Source organism: Diuraphis noxia, unplaced genomic scaffold (assembly GCF_037042655.1).
Source record: "Diuraphis noxia isolate RWA-SAM2 unplaced genomic scaffold, SU_Dnox_SAM2 contig0002, whole genome shotgun sequence".
NCBI classification, from domain to species: domain Eukaryota; kingdom Metazoa; phylum Arthropoda; class Insecta; order Hemiptera; family Aphididae; genus Diuraphis; species Diuraphis noxia.
The window spans coordinates 76,881,274-76,907,108 of record NW_028301712.1 but is presented as its reverse complement, the minus strand read 5'-3'; the positions used below and the strand labels follow the sequence as shown (position 1 = coordinate 76,907,108).

Sequence of the window (25,835 nt, the reverse complement as noted above, 5' to 3'; positions counted from 1 at the left end):
TGCACTTTTTTACGTATAATTCTGTCCATATCATTTTCAGTTAATTGTTAACAAAATAACTCTATTAAGTTTTATCTTTTTTTTATCGGATAAAACCACGAAATAACTTAATATGCTGCAGGGTCAGTTTCTATTTTCCACCCTATTAAAATTTCCGCTGGTGGTAACATTAAATTTTGCTCTGAAAAACTTATTTCTGTAACTAAAAATAACATTTTATTTACATTTCATTATACTGAATAATGTGGCAAAATATACTTAACATTTAAAAACTAACCAGGATTTCATTTGGGTTATGAAATGCAATAGCTTAATCGCTGTCAGCTGTCACATAGTCACGGCAGTACGCCACTGTAATATTGTATGAAATATGAATGGACAATTAAATATTGTGCCCATAATTAAAAGGTAGTAAAAATAAAAAAAATGGGATATGACACATTTTGTTATTCCTATTATGACAATATACGCATAGTAATATATTTACATTTAAGAATACGATTTTCAAACAATTTGCTTAGTAGGTATACATAATATAAAAACAATATTACAGATACCAGAACCTCCTTAAACATTCCAGAACACCTCTACGAAGCACTCGGACCGGACTATGAAAATTCTATTAATATTCTAACTTTCCTAAAAATAACCAAACTTTATAACCTCATATAATTTCATATGTTTTCCTAGATATTCCCTTACTTTAATTACACATACCTACCAAGAATAATTTTATTGTAATATTGTAAAATGTATTGTAAATTGTACCTGTATATATAAGTAATATTTTAAAATATGTAAGCTAATAACCTTAGTTGTTGAGGCTTTAAAGTAATAAAAAAAAAAAAAAAAAAAAAAAACAAGATTGACAGAAGGCTTCAATGTTGTAAAATTATGCTACACAATATAGTGATACAAGATATACCTGTAAACTATATTGTATTATAGTAATAAAAAAATATATAGGTATTTATTATATTTATTGTTGACAAATATTTTATATTTAATTTTATACATTATTACATACACTTATGAAGTTTATTTTTCATTTTAACCGTAAACCAAAAAATAATATTTTGAGGATAGTTAATTCCACCCTCTTGTGGTTGTTCTTTAGGTTATGCTAAATGGCTAACATAAAAATAATATCACTTTAAAAAACACCGGTTGCAATTTATTACATAGAAATTCATACCTTAAATGAATTGGCTAAATTTCCTCACCAAGTTTGGTAAAATTATATTATTTATGTTTGACTAGCAGCTGTATTAATGTGGTATGTAAGTGAGTTTCGTGATGACATACTGCATGCGTAATATTTTGAAACATTTTCTTTTTTTTTATGTGAAACATCTATGCGGCAGGTGAGATTGGCTGTTTTCGTTTCCCCACGCGTGTACAAACAACTAACGCGCCTTTAAAATAAAGAATTATTTTTGTTTAAAAAAATCTGAATATTTTGTTTTTGATTATGCCATTTTTATTTTCCTTTAATAAACTTTTCTCTTTTAATTTTCATGTATATTTTGAATTTTTTTTATACAAAATAATTTCAATGTTTTACTTCTGTCATGAACATCATTTCTACCATTATCTCACGACGGCACATTTTTTATATTTTTTTCAGCTGTAACAACAAAATTAAAGCGACAGTGATAGTGTAGAATATTTCTATGAGCAGACTTTGCAAGAAAAAATTTAAATTACACTTAAACACACAATCACGTGATTCAAGTGAAGATAATATAAGTCAATTATATTTTTCATAATATTAAGGTGTACATTTCTGTGTGTATTATATGAGTTTGACGATAGCATGCACGCATAAAACTGTGCAGTTATTCTGGTACATAGTTATAGTCAATCAAAGGCATTTGGTTAAAATTCGGCCAGAACCCAAGAAGTCAAGAAGTGTTGATTTGACTACGCTATAGTAGTTAACAGTAACAATTTTTTACGAACATCTCCAAATATGCAAAAACCTATCTAAGATAGTCTAAATAACTAATAATTATAGTTCAAATTAACTTCATTAAAAGTATAATTATAACCATTAAAATAAATCACTAGATGTTAACGAAACTATTTTAAGGATTTAACATAACTACTGATTTGATTGTTAAAATAAGTAAAGTTATTGGCCCGACTCGGGTATATGAACTGCATAATATGATCATCTACTATGAAATTCCTAACCTACTTATTTCCTTCACTCCAGAGCCAACTTTTCTATTACTAGAAATACGTTGTTATTTAAATAGTTAACTGTGTGTTTAATATATTTTGACTACTGACGTAAATTAAACGGTTAATTTATTGTATATGAATTGACCTTCCTAGTACCGATTTACCTTTGTATAAATTGACATTGGATTTTCATTCGTTAATTAAATAATTCTCATACGATTTTTTGATTTTTTTGTTATTCAAAAAAATAATAATAACCGTGTATACTTTAAATTTTTATCGTTTACTAAACATGATAACATTTTTTAAATATTTTGATTCATTTTGAGTTATTTATAGACATTTGAAATTTGTTTAATTTTTGATTCCATAAATACAAATATAACTATATCCACGTTTGGTCAAAAAGCTTGAAAATTAATACAAGATTCCATATAAGTTAATATCATTTCAGTCGATAATTATTAAAGATAATCATAGTGGATGATAATAAGTTATGGATGCTCACCTAGTGTAGAACAAATTAATGTATTTTTTTTTTTTATTGAACATATTTGATATCAGCAGCAAAGGCCATTAGTCACAATTAGTAGGTATACCCAATTTTTTTTTTTAGATTTTATTATACAGATTGGTTTTTTTTTAAGAATTTAAGAACCCGTGCGATGATGACAGCGTCCAGGCCGAAAGCTGCGTCCAACGTGATGGGTACTATGAATTTCTTCGTTTGCCCGTAAATTGGCGGCATTCCATGATTATGTGGCAGACTGTTAGTTCAGTTCCACAAGAAATTCACAGTGGTTTTTCTTCCTTTTCATGAGATATCCATGTGTGAGACGGGTGAGGCCGATGCGGAGTCTGTTTTTGATTGTATTATCTCTTCTATTCGGGGGGAAATTAGGCCAGCTGAAAATTATGTTTTATATTATTATTAGTTAGTTATTAGCCAGTACGTTTACCATTTAAGAAGTATTCGTTCCTTAATTTGGTTTTTTTTAATGTATTTTTGTTGTTAATGTAGTAATGCATTATTTAAAATCAGATATTATGCATATAATGTATTACATATTATGATTGATTTGTTAGACAATATGCAAAATGAAAATTTCCTAAAATTTATGCGACTTTTTCCTCGGAAAATTTGATATTATTCTAATTATTTTTCTCATCTTAGCACTCACATAATATAATATATCCCAATGGCCGATGTAGCCGAGGGCTTATTCTTAATAAAAAAAAAAAAAAAATATAATATATTTTATTAGCATCATATTTTTTTATTATTATTCGTACTATTTGCAGGAAGGTTTATACTTTATACCTACTTATACCTACATAATTAAATAATTTTTAATCCTCAGTACGCGAGTAATAATGCTCACTCGACAAATTATATATATTATATATACGTACACACTCCTTAGTCCTTAAATATTAAAATGTATGGTATTTTTTATTTTAACGAGCTATCATAATAATTATAATAGTATTGTTTGAACACGTTTATACAAAATTCAGTTTTAAAACAATTCGATTATAAATTATAATATATTATACAACTATACAAGCATAGAGACACTGATATCTGATATTATGTACACCACACAAGTAAGCCAATATAATCGTACCTTTAAATTGGGGTGTGGTGCAGTAGCTCATCCAAGAGCTATAAAAAGGGGACTGTAGCCCTCCCTAAAATTTCTAGAAAATTTAAATAAATTTGTGATTAGTACTCTGTGGACGTGCTATACGTAAGATGTAGCAATGTATTAAAATTTAAAATTTTAATTTGATGAAGATTGCTGCAAAAATTTAAAATGTTATGTACTCCCTACATTTGCATATAAAAATAACGAGGAATTTAGTTAACCTCCTCCTGCATAACAAATTATCACCCCCCTTCCACTCCTCCCAAAAGAAGAATTATTCTGATTCCTCTGCAGGATAAATGGATTATTAATTATTATTTAAATAGATAAACTTGTATAGGTACCTACATAATCACATTGTACTATTGCAGTAATACAACAGTTAAATAAATAAAATAAATACGATACTACATTATATATTATATACACAAAATAATTCAATAATTCATTTAAATATTAAAAGTAAGTTAATATACAATATATATATACTATATAGGTGTATACAAATTAAATTTGGCGGAATCGATAGATTGTTAAACTACCTACCTGCAGTGGTGGAATCGATGCTGCAGGCGGAATCTATACAGCTATTACAGCTTATTCTCTAGTATAAAAAGGTTTGGTGGAATTGATGAAACCCCCGTAATCATTATTCAATAGCTTATACATCAATAATATAAAGTCTCTTTATTAAGTACTTGAGTACCTATATTGATACACATACTTTAGATACCTACCTAATTAATTGTTTAATATATAAACTCAAAACTATAGTCCACAGAACATTCATTTATTCATCACCTATCTTATAAATATAAGATTGTTGATTAAAAAATGTATGTAATGAAGTACTAAATGAAGTATACCTAATATTTCAAATTTGTAACCAAATACCTATAATAATACTAAGGAACAATTAATCATGCTTTGAAAAAAAAAATTGCAACCTTAATATTATAACAGTTATTTAGTAAATTTATAATAAATTAAACTTTTCAATCATTAAATAATAGTATTATCGAAATTATGGTTTTGATTCTATTTCATTTTATCTATAAAATCTATATTGACTATATTTCATACTTACTTTCAAAACGTGATATCTAATCAGATACCTAAATAAACATTAAAAAAAAAAAAATTATGGAGCATTTATATAAAACAATTATCAATATCTATACAGCATTGCGAAATTAAAAATTATAATAGTTTTTTTTTATTTATTTATTTTATTTGCATTAAGCCTTGGCGACTATGGCCATTGGCAACAATGGGTTTAACTCTAAATTATTTACAATAAGTTACATATTAAATTCTATTGATAAGTTTAGACTTAGTAATAAAGGTTATTATTTGTCTTATATTGTCTGGGTGGAGGGCTTCTGACAGGATGTTTGAGATGCCTGCTTCCCGTATTATAATAGTTTATTGTCCATCAAAAGAAGAAAACTCACAACCATAATCATACTACATATATTATATTTCCATGAAAAACATTTTCATAATTTAAAGGAATTTTTGTTACATGAAACTGCTTTGATCGTGTGTTAGGTACATATACGAGAATAGTTTCAAACTATTATTATGTAATATGAAACAAATTAGTTTTTAAAAAAAGTATAAAAACTTCTGGCTACCAGTCGTATTATGTGAAGTTCTATATTTATATTTTAAAACACTAAGAATATAATACAATTATACAATTTAGGTATACTACATTTAAAAGTAAATTAAATAAACGTACCTATATTAATATTTCTATAATTAGGTAACCTATATTGTGTTAAACCTTACAATATGTACCTAAATAATTTTTTTTATTTACTTAAGCATTTTTTTTTAAAGTTCAGTAATAAGTAAACTACACTTAAATATATTAATTAAATAATCAACAGGTACCTATGAAAAGGATAGGTGATGGACCCAGAGCTGCAATAGACACAAAAGAACAAAAAACAGGTAAGTGGGTACCGTTCTGCTGTACATTAGGGCGTGGGGACCTCTAACTAGGGTAGGTTAAATTTGAATGCAATGATAGGTATCATTGTATACGAAAAACGATTCTGAACGGAGATGATTTGTCAGTCTAGGATATATTATATTTAAATATTGTCATATATTCTATTTTAAAACAAACACATCAATTTTCAATTAGGACGCATTTTGAATAAGGCATGGTTAATTAATTTTTCCAAAAATATTGCAAGTAATTATCATAATTCATAATATCTTATATTATCATAGTCCATAGATATACATATACCTGGTTTGAGGATAATGACGCTTCAAATTTTCTCTATAGCTATTTGAAGCATAACCTATGGAAAACTTAGTGTTGAATTTTTTAACTTTGTATAAAATACAAACAGTTTTATGAATTTTGAACTACATTATAATTTGCAATTATTCATGGTTTTGTCGAATTTTTGTCAATATTTAAATTATAAGTATTAAATGTTCAAGTATTTTGATTGGGCCAAAAAAATTTTATCGACACTTCAAAAAAAAAATTTTCAGAAAAATTGAAAATTTCAGTTGTCTATAAATATCTCAAAAAAGTCAAAATATTTGAAAATTAAATCATGTAAAAAAAATGCCAATATAAATAACTAGTAAAATGTTCATGTATCTACAACTTATACTTTTTGAATAATAACAAATATTTAAAATCGTTTGAGGATAAATCGTTATCGTTACGCTATTTCGTAAAAATTTAAAATTCAAACGCACTTAAAATTATTCCTATAATAATGCTTTGCTTCGAGTTTTCTCTATAGCTACTTGAAGGAAAGCTGATGGAAAACTTAATGTTGTATTTTTAATCCTTAGTTATAAACACAAATATTTTTATGATTTTTCAACTTCAAAATTACTTGCAAATTTTCGTGTTTTCGACAGATTTCGTAAAAATTTGAACTTAAACGCTTATAAAAAATAATTGTGACCAACGACTTTTAATTTTTTTAGCTAAAATAAGAACAACTCGAAAGGAACCATGTATTAAATTTTCAAGTTTTTTTGGTCATCCAAAATTTTTTAACCGACACTTCAAAAAATTATTTTTCGCTTTGCGTCCGTTCTGGTTAGGTAGTTAAAATTAGAATTAAAGTTCAGAAATGTAAAAGGCATTAAGTAAATATTGAAAAATGATCACATTGTTGAATTGGATGAGTATAATAGAATTTACTATCTCCTACTAGAGCTCCTAGTCAAGGCTGGATTAAGCACATATTGGGCCCCGGGGCTGAAATTTTATATGGGCCATTTTGACAAAACATGCCTTATAAAGCTGCTCGCTACGCTTACAGAACGATACATTTTTTAAATTATTTCACAAATTGTCAATAGCATTATAAAATTATAAAACTAATAGGTATGTACAATTTGTGTCTAGGAAATTACTAATTTTAGTATGATAAAAGTAAATACAAATTGTCATAATAACTTTTAAATTTATTAACAATATAGGTACAACGAATACTGTTTCAAACTAAAGTTAATAAAAAAACTATTTTTTTAAATCACTGAAAAATGTGTATCGGCTTAAAATTGTTTGGGCCCCTTTCACTTGGGTACTCGAGAGGGCCACGGGGCTACCGCCCCGGCTAGACCCCCCCCCCCCCTTAATCCGGCCATGCTCCTAGTACAAAAAATTCTAGTTTAAGATGGTTAGAACAAACACTAAAAATAAGTCAGATTTAGATTCAGATGTAAAATATGTTCTAAAATTCTCATAACTTCGTTTGATCTTGAATTATTTTCAAAATTATCCCATTCACAAGAATTGTAATTTATATCATAAGCAATAGTTCTAATGTAATGATTAACGAGTAATTCTCATAATAAACAGTTACTTACATAGGTAGGTACATTATATGAACGTATATTTTAGAAATTAATTAAAGTACAGCCTAATACAGGTTCAACATGACCAAATTAATCGTTTTTAAAATGTTTAAATACAAATTAATTGTAATACAAAATTGACAAATAACCTGTTTACGTAGGTAATATTCTTAAAATTATACATAAATATAGCTAAGGTATACATTAGGTATTATATTACGTACGATTTATGATATATTATGTACATATAATATGTTTAAGTTCTTTTGATGACACCTATTTAAAAATGGTGGGAATTATTATCATTACTTAAGGAGTAAAATTAGATAATTTTAATTTTAATTACAATCTCGGGAAGGGTGATTGATGAAATCGGTCGCCAGGTTTTAGAGTAGTAGATATGCTAATAGCCTTGATTTCAAAATATAGGTAAGTACTATAGTAGTATATTATAAAATCAATGGTAATACGCAGAATGCATTAATAAACTACAACAATTATGTCCATTTGTCCTAGTTTCTTGATGGATAGATCAATCATGTAGGTAGATATATACAGGGTCAGGGAGAATAGGGAGATGCTTTAAATTTTTTTAGTAACATTTTTAAAGAGGTAATTTCGTATTTTAAAATATTGGACTTATATAAATGCCATATTACTCAAAACTTTTCTCAAACCTTAAATAATATAATGCAATAAATTGGATAACCACACACATTTTACAATCTTATTACATATTATATAGACAGTAAAAATGATTTTAATTATTTTTTAATAATTAATAGTTGAAATAAATTTAAACTAAATATGTCAGAATTTGAGGAGGGATTGAATATTATATTTAATCAGAAATTAAAGACTCTAAAATTCCACTTTTCATTTAATATCAAATAAACATATTGTACAGAGTTAATATCGCATAAAATATTCATCTTTCCAGATATTTTACATTATTTTCATCAATAATTATACTTGTACATAATATATAATAATGACAAATAAATTAGTATAGGTAACCAATGTTTAATATTGTAAATTATTACATTTTACTACCTTTAATTAATTTATTAACATGCTGGTTTCATTGTTCCACATAAAACAATTTCTATTTTACAATTTTTGGTTTGAAAAAGATTTTTTATAACAATTTAAAATTCTAATAACAATGTTTAAATTAAATAAAAACAAAAATAAATATCTAATGATAAATTATATATTTTATCAAATAACTCGGTAATTATTGTTTTAAATAAAAAAAATTTATCCTAATTAATTATTTTAAGTTAAATTCTACTATAATATTATAATAGTTAATTTTTATATCACATGACATTATTTACCTAATTTTAATATTTTAAAAATAAGGTGTATCTAATAGATATCAAATCTCGTTGAGAAATTTGATAAAAAACAAATAAAATGAATTCTATAATTTTTGTTTTGGTTACAATCTTTCATAAATCATACTATCAAGAGGATTAAGGATTAAGCTTAAAAATGTATTATAAATTACCTTATACTAATAAATAAGTATATAAACATAGAATGTATATTACATAATGATCAAAGATGTACATTAATTATAACTTATAACAATATTTCAATTAAAAAATATTTGTCTACCATCTGACTAAATTATAATACTTCTATAATGATAAAATTGATGGGGTACAATAAAAAAATATTAAATCTTTGTTATAATACTTTACAATAGGCACATATAATTACCAATTTAATATTATACCATATTTACAAAGAAACGTAATTTAACATTATTTATTAATAAGTTTATCACGTTGAATAGTAGGCTTTATGTCACTGGTGATTTGGCATCATACTATGTTGTGGTCCCATAGCTGACATTGGTACATTACCATAGTTATTACATCCAGGTCCAACCATATTTGGATTTTGACCTACCATATTAGGATTTTGCCCAACCATGTTAGGGTTTGGTCCGACCATATTTGGATTTTGTACAACCATATTGGGGTTCTGTCCAACCATATTAGAATTTGGACCAACCATATTAGGATTTGGTCCACCCATATTAGGATTTGGACCTACCATGTTAGGATTTTGATTCATCATGTGTTGTCCCATTAACGGCGATGGAACTGGACCTCCAGGAGTCATTTGTGGGTGCATGTTCATAGATGCAGGTGACATTTGAGGTTGTGGTTCAGATGGAAGTACAAAGTTTGTCATTAAATCTCGAATGGCTGGAAAGATAGAACATTCGTTGTGGTTAAGAGCAAATTCAGCAAATCTCTTCATGTGAAGACTAGCAGCAGATATTGCTGATGCTGGACCAGCATCTCTCTTTTCAGCCAGTTGTGTGAGATTAGTAGCAGTATCGTAAACCAATGGTAAGACTAATGAAGGAACTTCATTACTATTGTATGTTATTCCAATTCTAGTGATTTGTAAAAAGAATAAAATTTTATTTCTACAAATCAAAAGTGCTTCTTTGCCAACAGGCACAATTGGGGTTGCTGATGGTGGTATTCTTAGACACCATTGAACTGTCCATTTCATTTGTTGTTGTTGAATAAGCCCAGGAATCATTTCTAATTTCATTATTTGTATGAAATCTTTGAGTACTGTATATGGGCAATTCAACATTCTAGTGAACCCAAGTAATGTATTTGGCTTACAAGGTGGTATTGCTACTTTACTTTCAAAAAACTTTTCTAAAATATTTAACTCATCAACATTCCATGGATCTTTTTGTTCTGGTATACATGATATTTTTAAATGTAAACTCTGGAAATGTTGCATGTTAATAAAAGCTCGACATTGCAATGTTTCAACTTTGAAATTTACAACACCTGGCTCAGAGGAACTCAAAGCAATAAGATTTTCTTCAGTTTGAACAAATCTTTGTAGATTTCTTCTCATATAAACACAACCTAAGAATCTTTCTAAAGGACACTGTTTGGGAGCAGGGAGCCCTTGTGGATGTGCAGTTGGTGTACATAATGCATTCAATGCTTCATGAGTAATAATGGTAGGAACTGCTCCAGCCCAAGACTTTTGAGGAAGCACTCTAGAAGTATGGCCATATCCACTCTTATGATCGGGACTTTGTAATGAATGTCCTGCAGGTGATTGTCCCTGAGCTCTAGCTGGAGACAGACGAGGTAAACCAGGAGAACCAGGCCAATTTGATGCAGCAGGTGATGTCATGCTTTGAGATTGAAATGGACTCACTTCTGGTGGATGTGTACTAGAACTCAACCCAAAACCTGTACCGGGTCCTGGTGACGAGTTTGGTAACATTCCTGCTGGGCTAGGTACATGTAGAGGGTTGGAAGGAGAACTAGCTAATAAACTTGAACCAGGTGAAGGGTGTGGTAACATTGAAGGAGAAGGGTTAATAACTGATGGTGGCGATGCCAAGTTAAATGACGTCACTGGGCTATTGTTAAATTGCTGTTGTGAATTTTGGGACATGCTTGCTACTCCGACTGCAGGATGTGGACTTGCTGGTGTATGCGGATTACTTCCTGGTGTTGTGTTACCAGCAGAATGAAACCGTAAACCTTGTGCAGGTGACTGAGGACCTCTATGTGAGGAACTCAAGAAGTTACCTTCCAAGTTATCCATAGTGATTGGTGAAGGTGGGTTATCATCTTCAGACTGTGATCGTCGTCTAAACACATTTGTCTCATCTACATATTTGGATAAAAATGCTTTTAATCCTGGTGTTGGTGTATACTCAGAAATAACAGATGTTCGATCATATCTACTGTAAGCTCCATCTCTAATGCTCACTAGATTTCCCCACCGTAATGTGATTTCTAAGCAATACTGTCCTTCATAAATAACTTTAAGTAAATTTGTTGAATTAGCGACTACTCCAAATGTAATCACTGGTACTTGTGGTCTGACTTGTATAACACAAAGTTGTGGTATGGATGGTAACTTACAAATAGCAGTAAGGGGGTTTAGTGTATCAAGCATTTCATGTATGAGTAAAGATAGCTTTTTATTGTTGTTCAAATAACCTTCAAATTGTTCTTTAATTAAATTATGAGGATTAATGCTACTATTTAGTGAGCCGAATATTATATTAAATTTACAACTAGTTGAATTCCATTGAATAGTGGCTGTAGAACGCCTGTGTGTACCATATCCTATAATGAGCTTTAAATAATTATAACTCTTTATGCTAATCATTGATGCTAAGTTGTTCTTTTCAGATTGTAAGTAAGGTGACAAGTCTTCTACTAAAAAGTATAAATGTACAATCTGAGCCCAATCGTTCAAAATTGTTTCAACTGTTTTTGACATGCTTTCAGCAACACTGACATCATAATTAATGTAAACTGGTCGTCTAGCTCCTTGTTCTCGACTATGTCTACTAGGTAAAGGACTTCCATAAAACACATATTCAGCCGTCCAACAGCGAGTTGTACCTTTACCATACACACGTATAGATATGGACAGAACTCGCTTGCATAATGATATCCATTTAGGATTTGTCACTTCAATACCAGATGGGGGTGGTAATGATAAAATTTTCAAAACAAAAGTTGTGGCATTTGCTTCAACTTGAACACCTTGATTACTGATACCACATTTTGTCAGTTCTTGAGCTAGAACAGTAAATGGCAGTCGTTCGTCACACAAGGCTACAATATGGGCAAGTTCTGGTATAAAGTAAGCTGGATGTTTAAGTAATTTTCTTGGTTTATCTGGACGTACAATAACTCTTTTACGACTATTTGGATCCATTTTTTCTTGGTCTTCTTCAATAACAGCTGTAAATGGACCATGAGTAGCTACAAATTTTTCAATTGTCAGTAGTGTCATAACCTTTAGGTACATTTTTGGTATGTCTACCTCAATAGATTCATCATTAGGATTATCTTCAATCGATGATTTTTTGACATTAGCTAGATAAAACTTATAATCTATTCTACAAGGGGATTTTTCATTTTCTGCAAACTCGACAATCAATATCATATTTGAAATTTTATGCAGTCTTATATACATTCTATGTCGACTTATTTTTGACATAGGATGATCTGCATGATGTAATAATGGTAGTCTATCATAAGCTGTTCCAGGAAGATGTTGCAAAGTTGTTTCACATCGACGTTGAGTTATCCAAAATCTTAAATCACTTATAAGTAAAGGTACTTTACTTAGCTCATTATTAAGTGCTTGTTGTAATACAGCCATACTTGGAGGATTAAACTCAGGAACATGGCATTGAAGTATACCAGTATGTGTGTCTACTGTTATCAATAACTGTTCAGCACGTAAACAAGGATTAAGTATTGCAACTGATAAAATTGAAGGCGATCCTTGCAAAGTACATTCAACATCTTTTAACAAATTTTCTAATTCTACTTTAAGTTCAGAGAGGCGTACTTTTGTACGTACATGAATTGTATGCACTAATAGTCTTTCCATTGATAATGAATCTGTACCAATTGATTTTTCTGTTATCTCTGCATCTTTTGTACCAAGAGATGGCGAATGTAAAATACCTAATGGCTTATTAGGCTCTTTATCATCTACATAGATTGTCAACGAGTATCCAAATTGTTCAGATACACTACGTGAAAGTTCTCTCCAATAAGAAACTACTAGGCACTTACCAGCTGTATACTCGGTTATATGTATATGCCCTTCAAGTCGGTCTTTATATAAAGCTCTAGTTTGTGAAAATAGTACTTCTAACTGCAAAGATTGACAAAAAAAGTGTAATACCATATACACTTGAGTCAATGGTTCACCTCCTGTACTACAACATTCTAATAATCTTGCTTGAACAACTTGATGAATATATTGCACCTGACGTGGATGTACCAAAGGTTTTCCTTCTCCAGTTTCTTTATCTTCGACCAATATCTCAATGTCTAATAATCTCCATGGTATATTAGGATTGTCTCCCATCAATGTTAAAGAAACTTGAAACTCATTATCCACTCGAAATGTTACTCGGCCATTGGCTACTTTCTTGCAGCTCATTTCATTAATTAAATTACTGCAAACCAAACGATGTTGAATAACTCTATTAAGTTGGAGCAATGTCTCACGTTTTTCAGCCGGTGTGATCTTATCTGGGGGAACAATACGTTCACGAATACAAGCTGGTAATCGTGAAAAAGTGCCTGTAGTCAAAACTTCAACTGCTGATGGTATATGAAAATTTGGCAAACGAGCAGAAACAACAGTTTCACGAGCAACTCGAGATAACATATCAGCAGTGTCTATAAACAACAACGACTGTTTGTCAAGAAATCCCATAATTTGAGTTGATTTATCTACTTTTGAAGCACTATTCGCCCATTTTACTAGGGCTAATAACCGAACGAATAGCTGTCTTGTTCGATTTGAAAATTTATAAATTTCAATTTTGCGTTCCATATCAGGTTTACGAGGCAACAATTCAGCGAGAACTGTTAGCTCATGATAAGTACGTTGTACAATAAAGTCAATTAGAACAGATAAAGAAAGAGATCCATCTGGAGGTAATCCATTACTCATATTGGGCTGATTACCTTCTAAAGGTGTTGGAGGCATGGTTAGACTTTAGTAGTTGTAATTAATAAATTATCTGAAAAATAATTAAACATTTGAATTAATTATGATTATTTGATACTTTCCATACATAATATGTTACATTTTCAACTTAAGCTTAGAGTTTATCACGAGTTGGACCGAAGGATTTAACTTTAAGATTCAGTAGAGATGTAATTGTTTACTCAAAGTGGAAAGCAATTTTGTGATATGAGGGGATAAGTAAGATTATACAATATAAAAGGAAAATGCAATTACATTAATAAGTTGACTATAAAAAAATATTTAATATTACATAATTGAAATAACTTGGTGTTATACCTGTTAAAATAGTAATTATAATTGCTTCATTTACAATTTGAGTATTATATCCCAAAGCAACACCAACTTTTTTTCTAACATACACCTTTGAAATATTTTGCACCTAAAAGCAAGGTAATATTAACATAAAGTTAGAATACAAAATTTATGATACTTATATATTTAAAGATATTTATTCACTATAAGAAATTCACATTAAAGCACTGACGTGGGCCAGCGTATAGCTGTTTGAATTCAAACGGCCTTTGAGCGGAAACCCGCGCAATTACTTCTCTTTCCAACCGCCAATCGACGACAAACGACACCAACGCACGATAAGCGCGCCCGGATTGGTCGATAGATAGTTCTCTGACCGACACAGAACGACACACGGCCCACAACCTTCCCAAACACGATATTCATTTTGATTGTACTGTGTACAATCTTTATTGTTTTTTTTCGTGTTGACCATTTTCTTGCGGTTGTATTTTCAACCACCACAATAAAAAAATCATAATACCGCAAACTGTTTGTGTTTTTTTTCCTCCACCACTTCCTACACCAGTGACACCACTGACCCACACGGCATCCGTTCAGGATCGCCACAGTACTTTTAAAAATATATCATTTTTAGATTTTAATTAACAATTTATTTATTTAAATAATAATTTAATATGAATAAAGATACATATTATACATTTAATTATACATTAGTACTATGAAAAAAAAATTAAAGAAAACGCTTGGATAGATAATTAGTTATATAAGATAAATCAACAAATTTAAGGCTTTAGTAATCATTTATCATGAAAAGATAAAATGTATAAAATGTATAAAATTAGATTTATTTTTTTATTTTTGTTGTGAAGCAAATATCAGGTTATTGATAAATTACATTTTTAATTTTAGAAAAATTGAGTTTTGATTTTTGCAATTTTAACATTCTAATTGAATATAGTAGTGATTTTAAATAGAGAATTGAATTAAATATTACCTAATATGAAATATATACTTTAATTATAGTTCAACAAACTACCTAGATTATTTGCTACAATTAGTTAAGGGTTTTTGATAGCAGTCATCAAAAGATTTGTGAACAATTTATCTAAACAACACCCAACATTATAATATTGAAATAATTATATTTATAATACTAACATTGGCTAGGTATTCTCAAATAAATACTTACAGTTTATTATCTTACGATTTGTAATTTCAGTTGTATAGTTGTATAGTTCTACGAGACTACGTTGACTGGCCGGCTGTCGACATTAGAATTGCGAATAAATATTAGATTTTAGAATTGAGTAATGAACAATTATACTTAATCGTCAATGAAAAACTTAAAGTCGGTGTACTATAATAATTTATACAAATTTTTAGTACTAACTTCTAAAATATTATAAATCCGAGAAGACTGTAAATCGTAATATGACTAGCGAGTAGCGAGTATTATGGTGTGACATACTGACAAATAACATAACAATTTCTGACTGACATTTACTATTGCCAATTTCATTCCGCACTCCAGAATTCCAGTCCTGAATCCCATCAGTTAATATCACAAGCACGACACTCCACACTCGACGGTAGATAGTAAACAAAATATTATGCATTCGCGGTACAATAATGGTAACTCTGGTATAAATGCACGGTTATTTTGATTATATACTGCGGTTGTACCGCGGTAACTAGTGTGATACGACAGTCACCAAAATTCGCGCCGTTTTTAAATTGTCACTTATCGTTATCAGTTCGTTTACCTTTTCCGGCTTTCCGCGTCAGCTGAAAATTATTGAATATCCAACTGTTGTAGTTTGTTCATTGTTGTTACACTGACACACTGTCATCCGACTAATGATTACTGTACACTACAAAAAGCTTTCGTTGGCATGCTAAGTCATAAACATTTCATCGTTCCATCTTCCATTCATCCATTGAGTTTTAAAGATTCAGACAATAATGAATAACATATGAAAAAAATATTAATATAGTAACTATGGGTTTGTTATTTACATATAGGTATTTTGTGTACCACAAAAGTTAATATCTATGAAAATGAATGCATCCATTAATATATAGTTAATATTATTATTATTGTATATTTGTATGTTAATAACCTTATAGTTGTTAATGCTGCATGTTATACCAATAAAAAAAAATTATAACTGCTACCTACATCTACATGTCCTATTGTCCTAGTATTACAATTCTAGTACATTTATTGTATTTCTACTATATTAAATTATATAATATTATACCATTATAGTATTATACATACAAGTATACAATTTACCCGTTAGTCCATTAGACCCAAACTGTATTCACCCATATTTATAGATCAATATTAATATTTAATAGGAGTGTAAACTGTATAGTATATAGGTCTATCATATTGAATATAAAACGTGTGTATTATTTATAAAGTTCCGAGTCCTAATGTTCTATTGTTATTAAAATCAGTTATTTATTTCTATGCGTGTATATATACCTACGTCACGTAATGTTAACAACTATGAAGGCTAATTTAACCTCAGAAAGTCGGAAATAATCTATAATATATTGGCTATATTATGTTAAAATATATAATGAATGTGAATAATTTATTTCATTACTTATAACATTATTTCTCAATCATGTTTTAAATATAATATAATTATTACGAGTTCATCATAATGTGCCCCCTCCCTCGTTGAAGATAAGATAAGTACGAATCTCTTGTTAGTTGTTTAATTGTTTTATCCATAGACATAATTTACCTGCAACCTAATCTGTTGATTATTGCACCTTGTAAACATATTAAATGTTAATTATGTTATAAGAATAATTTCTTCAGGTTTTTATATTCATAATATAACTAATGAAGTATACCTATGTAGTTAACTGAAACAAGTGATAAATTTGTATTAATAATTTTACCAATCATGTATACTATCAAAAAGGTACAGGAATTTATTAATTAACTGTATCTAAATTTTGATTTATTAAAATTTTTAGTTATATTTGTATAATCTATAAAGATGCATTTAAGGTTGAGTATACTTATAATATTATAATATATGCAAATGTATACGTCCATTACGTCCCAATAATAATTGTATTGTAAAAGATTATTTATGTTTGTGTATTATTATTTATTTTATTTATAGTGTGAGAAATATTCATAATGTGCCAACAAAACGTATTACCAAACTATTGATAGCTAATCGAGGAGAAATAGCTTGTCGTGTCATCAAAACAGCACGTCGTTTGCAAATTGAAACTGTTGCTGTTTACAGTGATGTTGACAAAGATTCTATGCATGTGGCTATGGTATAAAAATTACTTTGTTTTATACTTTTATTTAGTAATATAATTATTATAGATTAATATGCCTAAAAATGTGTTTTAAAGGCTGATCAAGCAGTACATGTTGGTCCAGCTCAAAGTGCACATAGTTACTTGCTCAAAGACCGCATTATCAATGCTGCAATTAAAACCAATAGCCAAGCCATACATCCCGGTTATGGTTTTCTGTCAGAAAATACATCATTTGCTCAATATTGCCAGAGTAACAACTTGATATTCATTGGTCCTCCACCCAATGCTATTGAAAGTATGGGAATAAAAAGGTAAAGATTATGATCCTTGGATTTTAAATAAGTATTTAAATCATCTGAAATATTTTTAAAAATGGTAGTAAGTCGAAAGAAATAATGTCTGAAGCTGGTGTGCCAGTAGTTGAAGGGTACCATGGTAAAGATCAAAATTCAGATTTCCTTCAACATGAAGCTAATAAAATTGGTTACCCTGTTATGATCAAAGCAATTAAAGGCGGAGGGGGTAAAGTAAGATTTAATTTTCAAATATCTCTATAGATTTGTATGTAAACATAATATCATGCTTGTGAAACAAAATATAAATATTACTATTTAATATTTTATTTAATTAGGGTATGAAAATTGTTTCCAAAGAATCAGAATTTTTTGAAAATCTTATGTCAGCCAAAAGAGAATCATTAAGTTCATTTGGTGATGATTCGGTTTTAATTGAAAAATACATACAACAACCTAGGCATGTTGAAGTACAGGTGTTTGCTGATCAACACAAAAATTGTGTCTATTTGTTTGAACGTGACTGTAGTGTACAGAGACGTCACCAAAAAGTTATGGAAGAAGCACCTGCTGTAAGATTTTACAAATGTTTCAGGCGTTGATTACTTATTAAATTTTATTAACATAATAATTTTCAGCCCGGGTTAAGTGAGAGTCTAAGACAACATCTTGGAGAGACAGCAGTTCGTGCAGCAAAAGCCGTTGGGTATGAAGGTGCTGGAACTGTGGAATTCATATTTGACAATGCAACCAATATGTTTTATTTTATGGAAATGAACACTAGATTACAAGTAGAACATCCTGTTACCGAGATGATCACCGGAGTGGATTTAGTAGAATGGCAGATCAAAGTATTTTTAATAAATTCAGAAATGAATTTGAAGATAAGAAAAAATAAACAATGGTATTGCAGGTAGCAGAAGGTGAACAATTGCCTTTAAAACAGAATGAAATCAAATTTCGAGGACATTCTGTTCAAGCACGTATTTATGCTGAAGATCCTTATGATAATTTTTTACCTGCCGCTGGAAATTTACAATACTTGGACTATCCTATTGTGTCTCATGATGTGCGTGTAGAAACAGGAGTAAGACAAGGAGATGATGTTTCTGTGCATTATGATCCTATGATTGCAAAACTGGTGGTATGGAGTGAAACTCGATCAGATGCATTTGCTAAGCTGAAAAATAACTTGGCAGCGTTCAATGTAAAAAACATTGTTTTTAGTTTCTAGATTACTTAGATTTCTCTAAGATATTCTTAATATAATAATAAGTGATAACTGTAGATTGCAGGTTTGTCAACAAATGTTCAATTTCTAATGTCGCTGTGTGCACATCCTGAACTTTTAAAAGGTAATGTTCATACAGGATTTATAGAACAACATAAAAATGTTCTTCTATCAAAAAATCTACCTAATTCTGAATTGATATCTCAGGTAAATGTTGTTTATACTTAATTAATTATATTATTTATTATTAACTGCTAATGTTGTTCATTGTTTTAGGCAGTTATTGCTTTAATATTATATAAAGAAAATAACACTATTAGTACAAATATTAATACCAAAGATCCATATTCACCATTTGCTACTCAAACTGGTTTCCGGGTAAATCACAATTATGTACAAAAAATTAAACTCAAACACAACCTTTGTGGAGGTAAAAAAAAATATACAGCTAACAACTTTAAAAAAATTTTAATTACTGCTCAATATAATGTTATTTTGGTTTCAGAACTGTATGATGTTAGGATTGAGTACTGTGGAGTAGGATCTAGTAATAGTAGATTTAATGTTTGTTTTAAAAATAAAGATACTGAAATTGAATCAAATGTTATTGGTAGCTTAGATACATCATCATCAAATAAATTTCATCTAACGTGTGTAGTAGATGGCACATTGTATAGATCCAATATTGCATTCATAGAAAACACATTAAATTTATTTAATAAGGTATTACTGACTATTGTCAAAACTTATTTTAAAATCTATAAAATATAAGTTATACCTAACTTTTTGTTTTATGTATAGGATGGAAACTATGAATTTACTGTTATTTTGCCTTTCAATGAAAAATTAATTGATAGCAATGAACAAGACACAGAAAGTAATGCAACTATTTTAGCTCCCACCCAATCAACAGTAGAAAGAGTAAATGTGAGTCTTGGCAATAATGTTTGTATTGGTGATCCTTTAGTGGTTTTAACAGCCATGAAAATGGAAGTAAGTAAAACATGCTTTAGATAAATATATATTTAAGTAATTTTTAATCTATCAAAATTATTTCAGTATGTAGTTAAAGCGCAAATTGAAGGGAAAATAGAAAACATCCTATGTAAAGAAGGTGACAGTGTCAGAAAAGGAGAACTGTTGATAAAAATTACACCTAAAAATTGATTTGAAGTACAAACATTTATACTGTAATATACATATCAATACTATAATATTTAATTTTATTAGTTTCATAAATTAAAATATTAAATTTAGAATGAACTTATCAAATAATAAAGTACGTTTAAGATTTAATACGGAAGACAAATAGAAAATAGAATGACACGTAGAGTATTTATTGAACAATTGGGCAAAAGAACACTGAGCTAATTTGAAAAAGTAATTCATAATCATATTAATAGGTACAATGTAATTTATTAGTATGGAACAAGAAAGATTTAGTTATTTATCTGTTTTATGAATAGAAAGTTATATTAATTAGCTAATTTAATATATAATTTAATAGTTTGTACGTCATTATGATAAATCCACTGATATACCTATAATTAAATAATAGAATACAACTCTATAAATCGCTGACTTGGTTTTTATGTGGAATGCTAAAAAAAAAGGCTGACAATTTTTAACAAATATGTCTGGATTTTTTCATTAAAATGTGATGATAATAATTAATAATCACAATATTTTATAATTTTAAATTATGACCATAATATGAAATATTATTTAAATAATATTTTGTTTAGAGTTAAAATAATGATAGCATGTATATAAGTATTGTAAAAAAGTTAAAAATATATTTTTTTATTTAATTATTTTCAAAAAAGTTAAAGATAACCATTTTTTTTTTCTGAAAATATTGACGTTTCAAAATTTTATGATTTTTAATATTTTTTCTAGTTTTGAAGAAATAAAATATGATTATTTAATCTATTCTGTAATCTGTGCTATTAGGAACACCGAAAGTATTTGGCTGGCCGTATGGGAATGCATGCGGTGCATCTCATCACATGTTTGATAACATTACGGTGTTAAATAATTTACAATTTTTCTGCAAACTAAAAAAAAAAATTAATGAAAATAAAATTTTGACACGTCAATATTTTCAGAAAAATAAACTACAAAATTGCTATGGTTAATTTTTTTGGAAATAATTTAATAAAAAAATATATTTTTAACTTTTTTACCAAAACATATTTAATTAAATAAAAATATGAAATAATTATAGTTTTTATCCTTGTGAGTCTTATTGCAGAACCAAAATTTCGATATCACCATTATTTTGGGAGATATCGTAATAGGTAAAATCCTCATGGGACGCCCGTATAGTAAACCCGAAAAATTATTCAATCATAATAACTATTATTTCATTATTGACTGATGGTTACCATAAAACATATAAACAAAATAGTATTTAATTTTTGTGAGCCTATGCAAAATGCACAGGCCCCCTTTTTTTTCCATTCAAAAAACCAGGAACGGGTGGGAAATGTTTAGCACAATACTGCAACCCGGTCCCGTATCGTTTATTCTGCATGGGCCCCCTAATGTGGATGGAAATACAAAATTTTGACTTAACTTTTATTGAAATTTAAAAAATAAAAAAATCCAATTTTCTTGACCCTGTATAAGTATAGTATGATCAAATACATTTTGATATGTTTGATGATAATTATGTTGTTAGTTTGTTACATAATATTTTGTTTGAACAATTACCTACTACAATTTAAATAAATGGTTGTATTGCACATCACAATCATTTGAAATTTTTAAGGTAACTAACTGTTTATCAGTAATAATATAAATTTAAAGTGATAAATTATAACAAACACCAGACAACAAGAAATGTTATAACCTAAAATATATATTTATAGTTATAATACAAACATTAAAAATAATTATTCATGTTTTGAGGATATTTTGATACGGATGCTTCAATTGCTTTTTAATTTTTTTGGAAAACAATGTCAAGTCTTTAGCTCTAAAAATAATTTATACAGATTAAGTCAAGGTGATTAAGTTACATGTATTAATGTTACTTACAATTGGGCATTCTGTTTTTTTTGGCATCCTTTTCTATGTTTCTTAACAGGGGCACCTCGTGGATTGGTATTATTTGTTTTTCCGACTGGCCAATCCAGTACTTTTTGGTTGCTCATTTCAACGTCACTATGATTATCGTCGTTGTCACTGTCATTATCATTGTTAGACTTTTTTTTTCTTTTTTTCAACTTTTTTTGTGTCACCCCAAGCTCTGGATAAAAAGCCAGAGTAATTATTTTATGCAAAATAGAATATATACACAATATAATTTTCAAACCTAAAACAACAAACTTTTTATTAAGAACGCATGTTTCAAGTACCGCTTTGCATCCTTTTTCAATTTCAGAGATTCACCACCGCCACAAGATTTGACACTCTTCATCACGGAACAGACACTCATCTTATCGTCGTCTTTCTTCATTCTCATTAGCTCTTCAGCCAATTCCAAATAATTGGTTTGTTGGGGTTGTTCTTCATTTCCACCGTTCGTTGTCCCTTCTGCAGCTTTGGCTAATTTTTTCTTGTACCTACGTACTTTTCCCATCCTGAATTTCAAAACAACAATGTTTAGTTTAAGAAATACTGTTACGAATTGAGTGCAATGTAATAAAACACCAGACTTTTGGACCGTTTCAGGTTAGCTACAAATTTTTTAAATTTAACAGTCTGACATTTCGACTATAACAGGTTTTGAGTATTCTAAGGTTACGACTGTTAGAAGTTTGAAGTTGGAACAGTTAGAACTTAGAAATGAAAAGTGAAATTGACATATTGTGAAATACGAATGGGTCTTATCAGAAGATTAACATGTTTTTTCAATTGTTATCAATTGTTGTTCTTAACAAATCCATGGACCAGAAAATAAAAACCATAGATCTCTAAATCTATGAGATCACATAGATCCCTCGGCAGCTAGATCTTAGTGACTAACTGACGCAATAGGATATAATTGACGGGGGATTAAAACGACCACAGCGAGTTTATTAATTAATTTTAACTTTAATTACTAATTAGGATTATTAGTTTAAAAATTAAGTCGTTTTACCAATTTTAAATTATAATGGGTTTATGATTTTTACTTATTGTTGTGATCTAAGTATTTTTTTTTTTTTTTTTATTATGGAAATAACTTAATAACTGCTAGAATAATATTATGCGTAGTGCGTACTCACTAAGATGAATTGATGAACATTTTCTTCAAAAACTGGGTTTATTCAAATTAATTTTCGAATATTTATATTATTTTAAATCTAATAATTAACACTAATTGTATTTTTTGAAAATGTGTAATACAATTCGCAGCGTCACAACGTTTTTTCGCTTGTCACGTGTTTTTTACGAACTAGTCACTGACAAAAAATGGTGGTGTACTGGCGTGAAACATCGATTTCTATAAGAACATTACTTAGGTAATTGTTGTCAATTAATATACTTGACTAATTAACACGGTCTATTATACATGTCAACCAATCAAAATGATTAAATAATAACAAAATTAGGGTTAATAGAGTTTTAAGTGATCGGATTTATTGTCATGTATTTAAGTTACTATGTGTTTTAGGTATAACAGGTCTTACGTTACCTGAAAAATACCGTTTACACCTTAAACACGTTATTTTAACTAATACCTAGTAAAATAAATATATAATGGCAATATAAATATAAAATATATCATAATTCATAATCATAACATAATAAATGTAGGTACTTACCTAATATTTTTTAATAATAAAAGTTGACAGATTATTTTCACTCAGTATCGTTTTTTGCATGCAATTATGCAATGATTAATTGATTTAATTTATGATTTATCATTGAATTCAAATTTAACACATTCATTACCTACAACATGTTTACAGTAATTTACTCAATATAATGAGCTACGCTTGATAAATACTGCAGAGTGCAGAGTGAAGGTTATTCTACAGAAGGGTGGTTACATACATTCAGTAGCGTCATTTCAGTGTTTAAGAGTTAGGGGCAAAATATTCGACCAGCCCATAATATAACTAAAAAAAAACTCGCAAATAATCACATTTTTATCTCAAAACATATAGGCATATAGCTTTTTTACATAATTTAGTTACCATCACGGCATCACGATTCACGGTTATCCGAGATAAGGCATAACGCATAAATAACTCATTTTTTGAAGGATAACAATGACTAAATAATACATATGATTACACATATATAACAGGCCCGAACAGGGGTGGTGAACCTTTTTTTGATCTAGTGCCAAATTTTCGAAATATAGGATTCGACAATTTTTCATGTGCCCAAAGTGTGTAAACACTAAAAAGAACATAATAAATATAACGATAATATAGTAACACGCAATCAATTCACAATTGTACATAATAGGAATATTATTTTTATTTTTATTTTTTATTTGACGAAACATTATATTTACAATCTGTATTTACAGTTACACAATAAGTAAATGTGATGGTGATTGATTGGCAGGAAGGGGAAGTCGCCCAGTGACAGCATCCCGTGCAATAGGAATATTATAACTTTTAAAATGTTTATAATTTATTTCTTTGAATTTTTTACAAGCAAAATTTTAAGAATAGCATAATTTAGCTCAATTTTAATTTTTCGCGTGTCTTTAAAATTTGAAAAACGTGCCACTTTTGGCATGTGTGCCGTGGGTTCGCCACCTCTGATATATAACATTGTGTAGGTACTATGTAGATTATAGAAGGATGCCTATACCCAATATTACCTATTACCTATTGTATTATGATGACTTATTTTGAGAGGAATTTTACCCCAATTGATGTCCTATTTACGCCAAATATGAGTATAAATATATTTACAAAAAAAAAAAAAACAAAACATACAATAAATTATTAAATATTTATTATTAATTTATGTTTTTAAAGTGTTACTATTAGATAGTTAGAATGTTAGATGCTAGGTATTAACTGGGTATCTTCTAGTCTTCATACCAGCAAACATGTCAACAACTTGATTTAAATCTATTAGTGAAGCTAATAAAATAATTTGAAATGTTAATTTATAGCGGGATTGCGGCTCGCTAATGATAAGTGGGGGCAAATGCTTATGCTACCCCTTCCTAAATGACGCCATTGCCACCATTGCATATATTATTTCTCTTTTTTTATATTAATATGTTAATATACAATATTTAGCACGTTTAAATTGATTATTAATGCACAATATAAAATAATTGCCCATTTCCATCATTATTGCGAGAATAGAATTAATTTATATTTAAATTTCAAGTGTAATTCAAATCTCAGCACGCCTCTAAAAATGTAATAAAATTTTTCCTGATAATGATAGATTTTTATTCACATATTAGTCCTACCTTCGTTTTAAGGATATAGCGCTACTGCTTATAAATATTTTAGTATTTTTGAGTTGGTATTTTAGTATTTATATCATTATGTGTATTTTTAGCTATAGGTACTTAGGTACTTC

At 28.8% G+C, this 25,835-nt stretch overlaps 3 protein-coding genes across 8 annotated transcripts; 1 reads left to right on the top strand and 2 right to left on the bottom strand.

Annotated features, from left to right (window-relative positions):
• Positions 1 to 8,534: 8,534 nt before the first annotated feature.
• On the bottom strand, positions 8,535 to 16,111 carry MED14 (mediator complex subunit 14). Of its 2 annotated transcripts, XM_015524637.2 has the most exons (4): positions 15,910 to 16,111; positions 15,709 to 15,781; positions 14,541 to 14,643; positions 8,535 to 14,256 (listed from the first exon to the last, which is right to left on the bottom strand). In XM_015524637.2, the coding sequence occupies exon 4, from the start codon at positions 14,220 to 14,222 to the stop codon at positions 9,498 to 9,500; it is 4,725 nt and encodes a 1,574-aa protein (XP_015380123.2). In that variant the 5' UTR covers positions 14,223 to 14,256; positions 14,541 to 14,643; positions 15,709 to 15,781; positions 15,910 to 16,111; the 3' UTR covers positions 8,535 to 9,497. The 2 variants fall into 2 exon arrangements, with proteins under 2 accessions (XP_015380123.2, XP_015380122.2); XM_015524636.2 differs by having other exon boundaries at positions 15,709 to 16,111.
• Positions 16,112 to 16,492: 381 nt separating this feature from the next.
• On the top strand, positions 16,493 to 21,576 carry Mccc1 (Methylcrotonoyl-CoA carboxylase 1). Of its 4 annotated transcripts, none has more exons than XM_089221110.1 (13): positions 16,493 to 16,512; positions 17,669 to 17,831; positions 17,913 to 18,130; positions 18,199 to 18,346; positions 18,451 to 18,684; positions 18,751 to 18,963; positions 19,026 to 19,319; positions 19,401 to 19,550; positions 19,620 to 19,773; positions 19,849 to 20,066; positions 20,145 to 20,336; positions 20,403 to 20,516; positions 20,601 to 21,576. In XM_089221110.1, the coding sequence occupies exons 1-12, from the start codon at positions 16,493 to 16,495 to the stop codon at positions 20,508 to 20,510; spliced, it is 2,112 nt and encodes a 703-aa protein (XP_089077236.1). In that variant the 3' UTR covers positions 20,511 to 20,516; positions 20,601 to 21,576. The 4 variants fall into 4 exon arrangements, with proteins under 4 accessions (XP_089077236.1, XP_089077235.1, XP_089077237.1 ...); XM_089221109.1 differs by having other exon boundaries at positions 20,403 to 20,533; XM_089221111.1 differs by lacking the exon at positions 16,493 to 16,512 and adding an exon at positions 17,300 to 17,461 and having other exon boundaries at positions 20,403 to 20,533.
• A 611-nt stretch (positions 21,577 to 22,187) lies between these two features.
• Positions 22,188 to 23,171, bottom strand: LOC107173885 (uncharacterized). 2 transcript variants are annotated; one of them, XM_015524613.2, is made up of 4 exons: positions 23,006 to 23,171; positions 22,677 to 22,930; positions 22,386 to 22,596; positions 22,188 to 22,323 (listed from the first exon to the last, which is right to left on the bottom strand). In XM_015524613.2, the coding sequence occupies exons 2-4, from the start codon at positions 22,927 to 22,929 to the stop codon at positions 22,245 to 22,247; spliced, it is 543 nt and encodes a 180-aa protein (XP_015380099.2). In that variant the 5' UTR covers position 22,930; positions 23,006 to 23,171; the 3' UTR covers positions 22,188 to 22,244. The 2 variants fall into 2 exon arrangements, with proteins under 2 accessions (XP_015380099.2, XP_089077240.1); XM_089221114.1 differs by having other exon boundaries at positions 22,677 to 23,171.
• Between the last annotated feature and the right edge of the window lie 2,664 nt (positions 23,172 to 25,835).

Coding starts and splice junctions, on each gene's coding strand:
- MED14 (XM_015524636.2), bottom strand. CDS start 14,222: ATGCCTCCAACACCTTTAGAAGGTAATCAGCCCAATATGAGTAATGGA.
- LOC107173885 (XM_089221114.1), bottom strand. CDS start 22,929: ATGGGAAAAGTACGTAGGTACAAGAAAAAATTAGCCAAAGCTGCAGAA. Junction 22,597..22,676: donor ACATGCGTTCTTAATAAAAA/GTTTGTTGTTTT, acceptor CTTTTTATCCAG/AGCTTGGGGTGACACAAAAA. Junction 22,324..22,385: donor AAAAAACAGAATGCCCAATT/GTAAGTAACATT, acceptor AATTATTTTTAG/AGCTAAAGACTTGACATTGT.
- Mccc1 (XM_089221110.1), top strand. CDS start 16,493: ATGAAAAAAATATTAATATA. Junction 16,513..17,668: donor ATGAAAAAAATATTAATATA/GTAACTATGGGT, acceptor TTTTATTTATAG/TGTGAGAAATATTCATAATG. Junction 20,067..20,144: donor CATTAAATTTATTTAATAAG/GTATTACTGACT, acceptor TTTTATGTATAG/GATGGAAACTATGAATTTAC.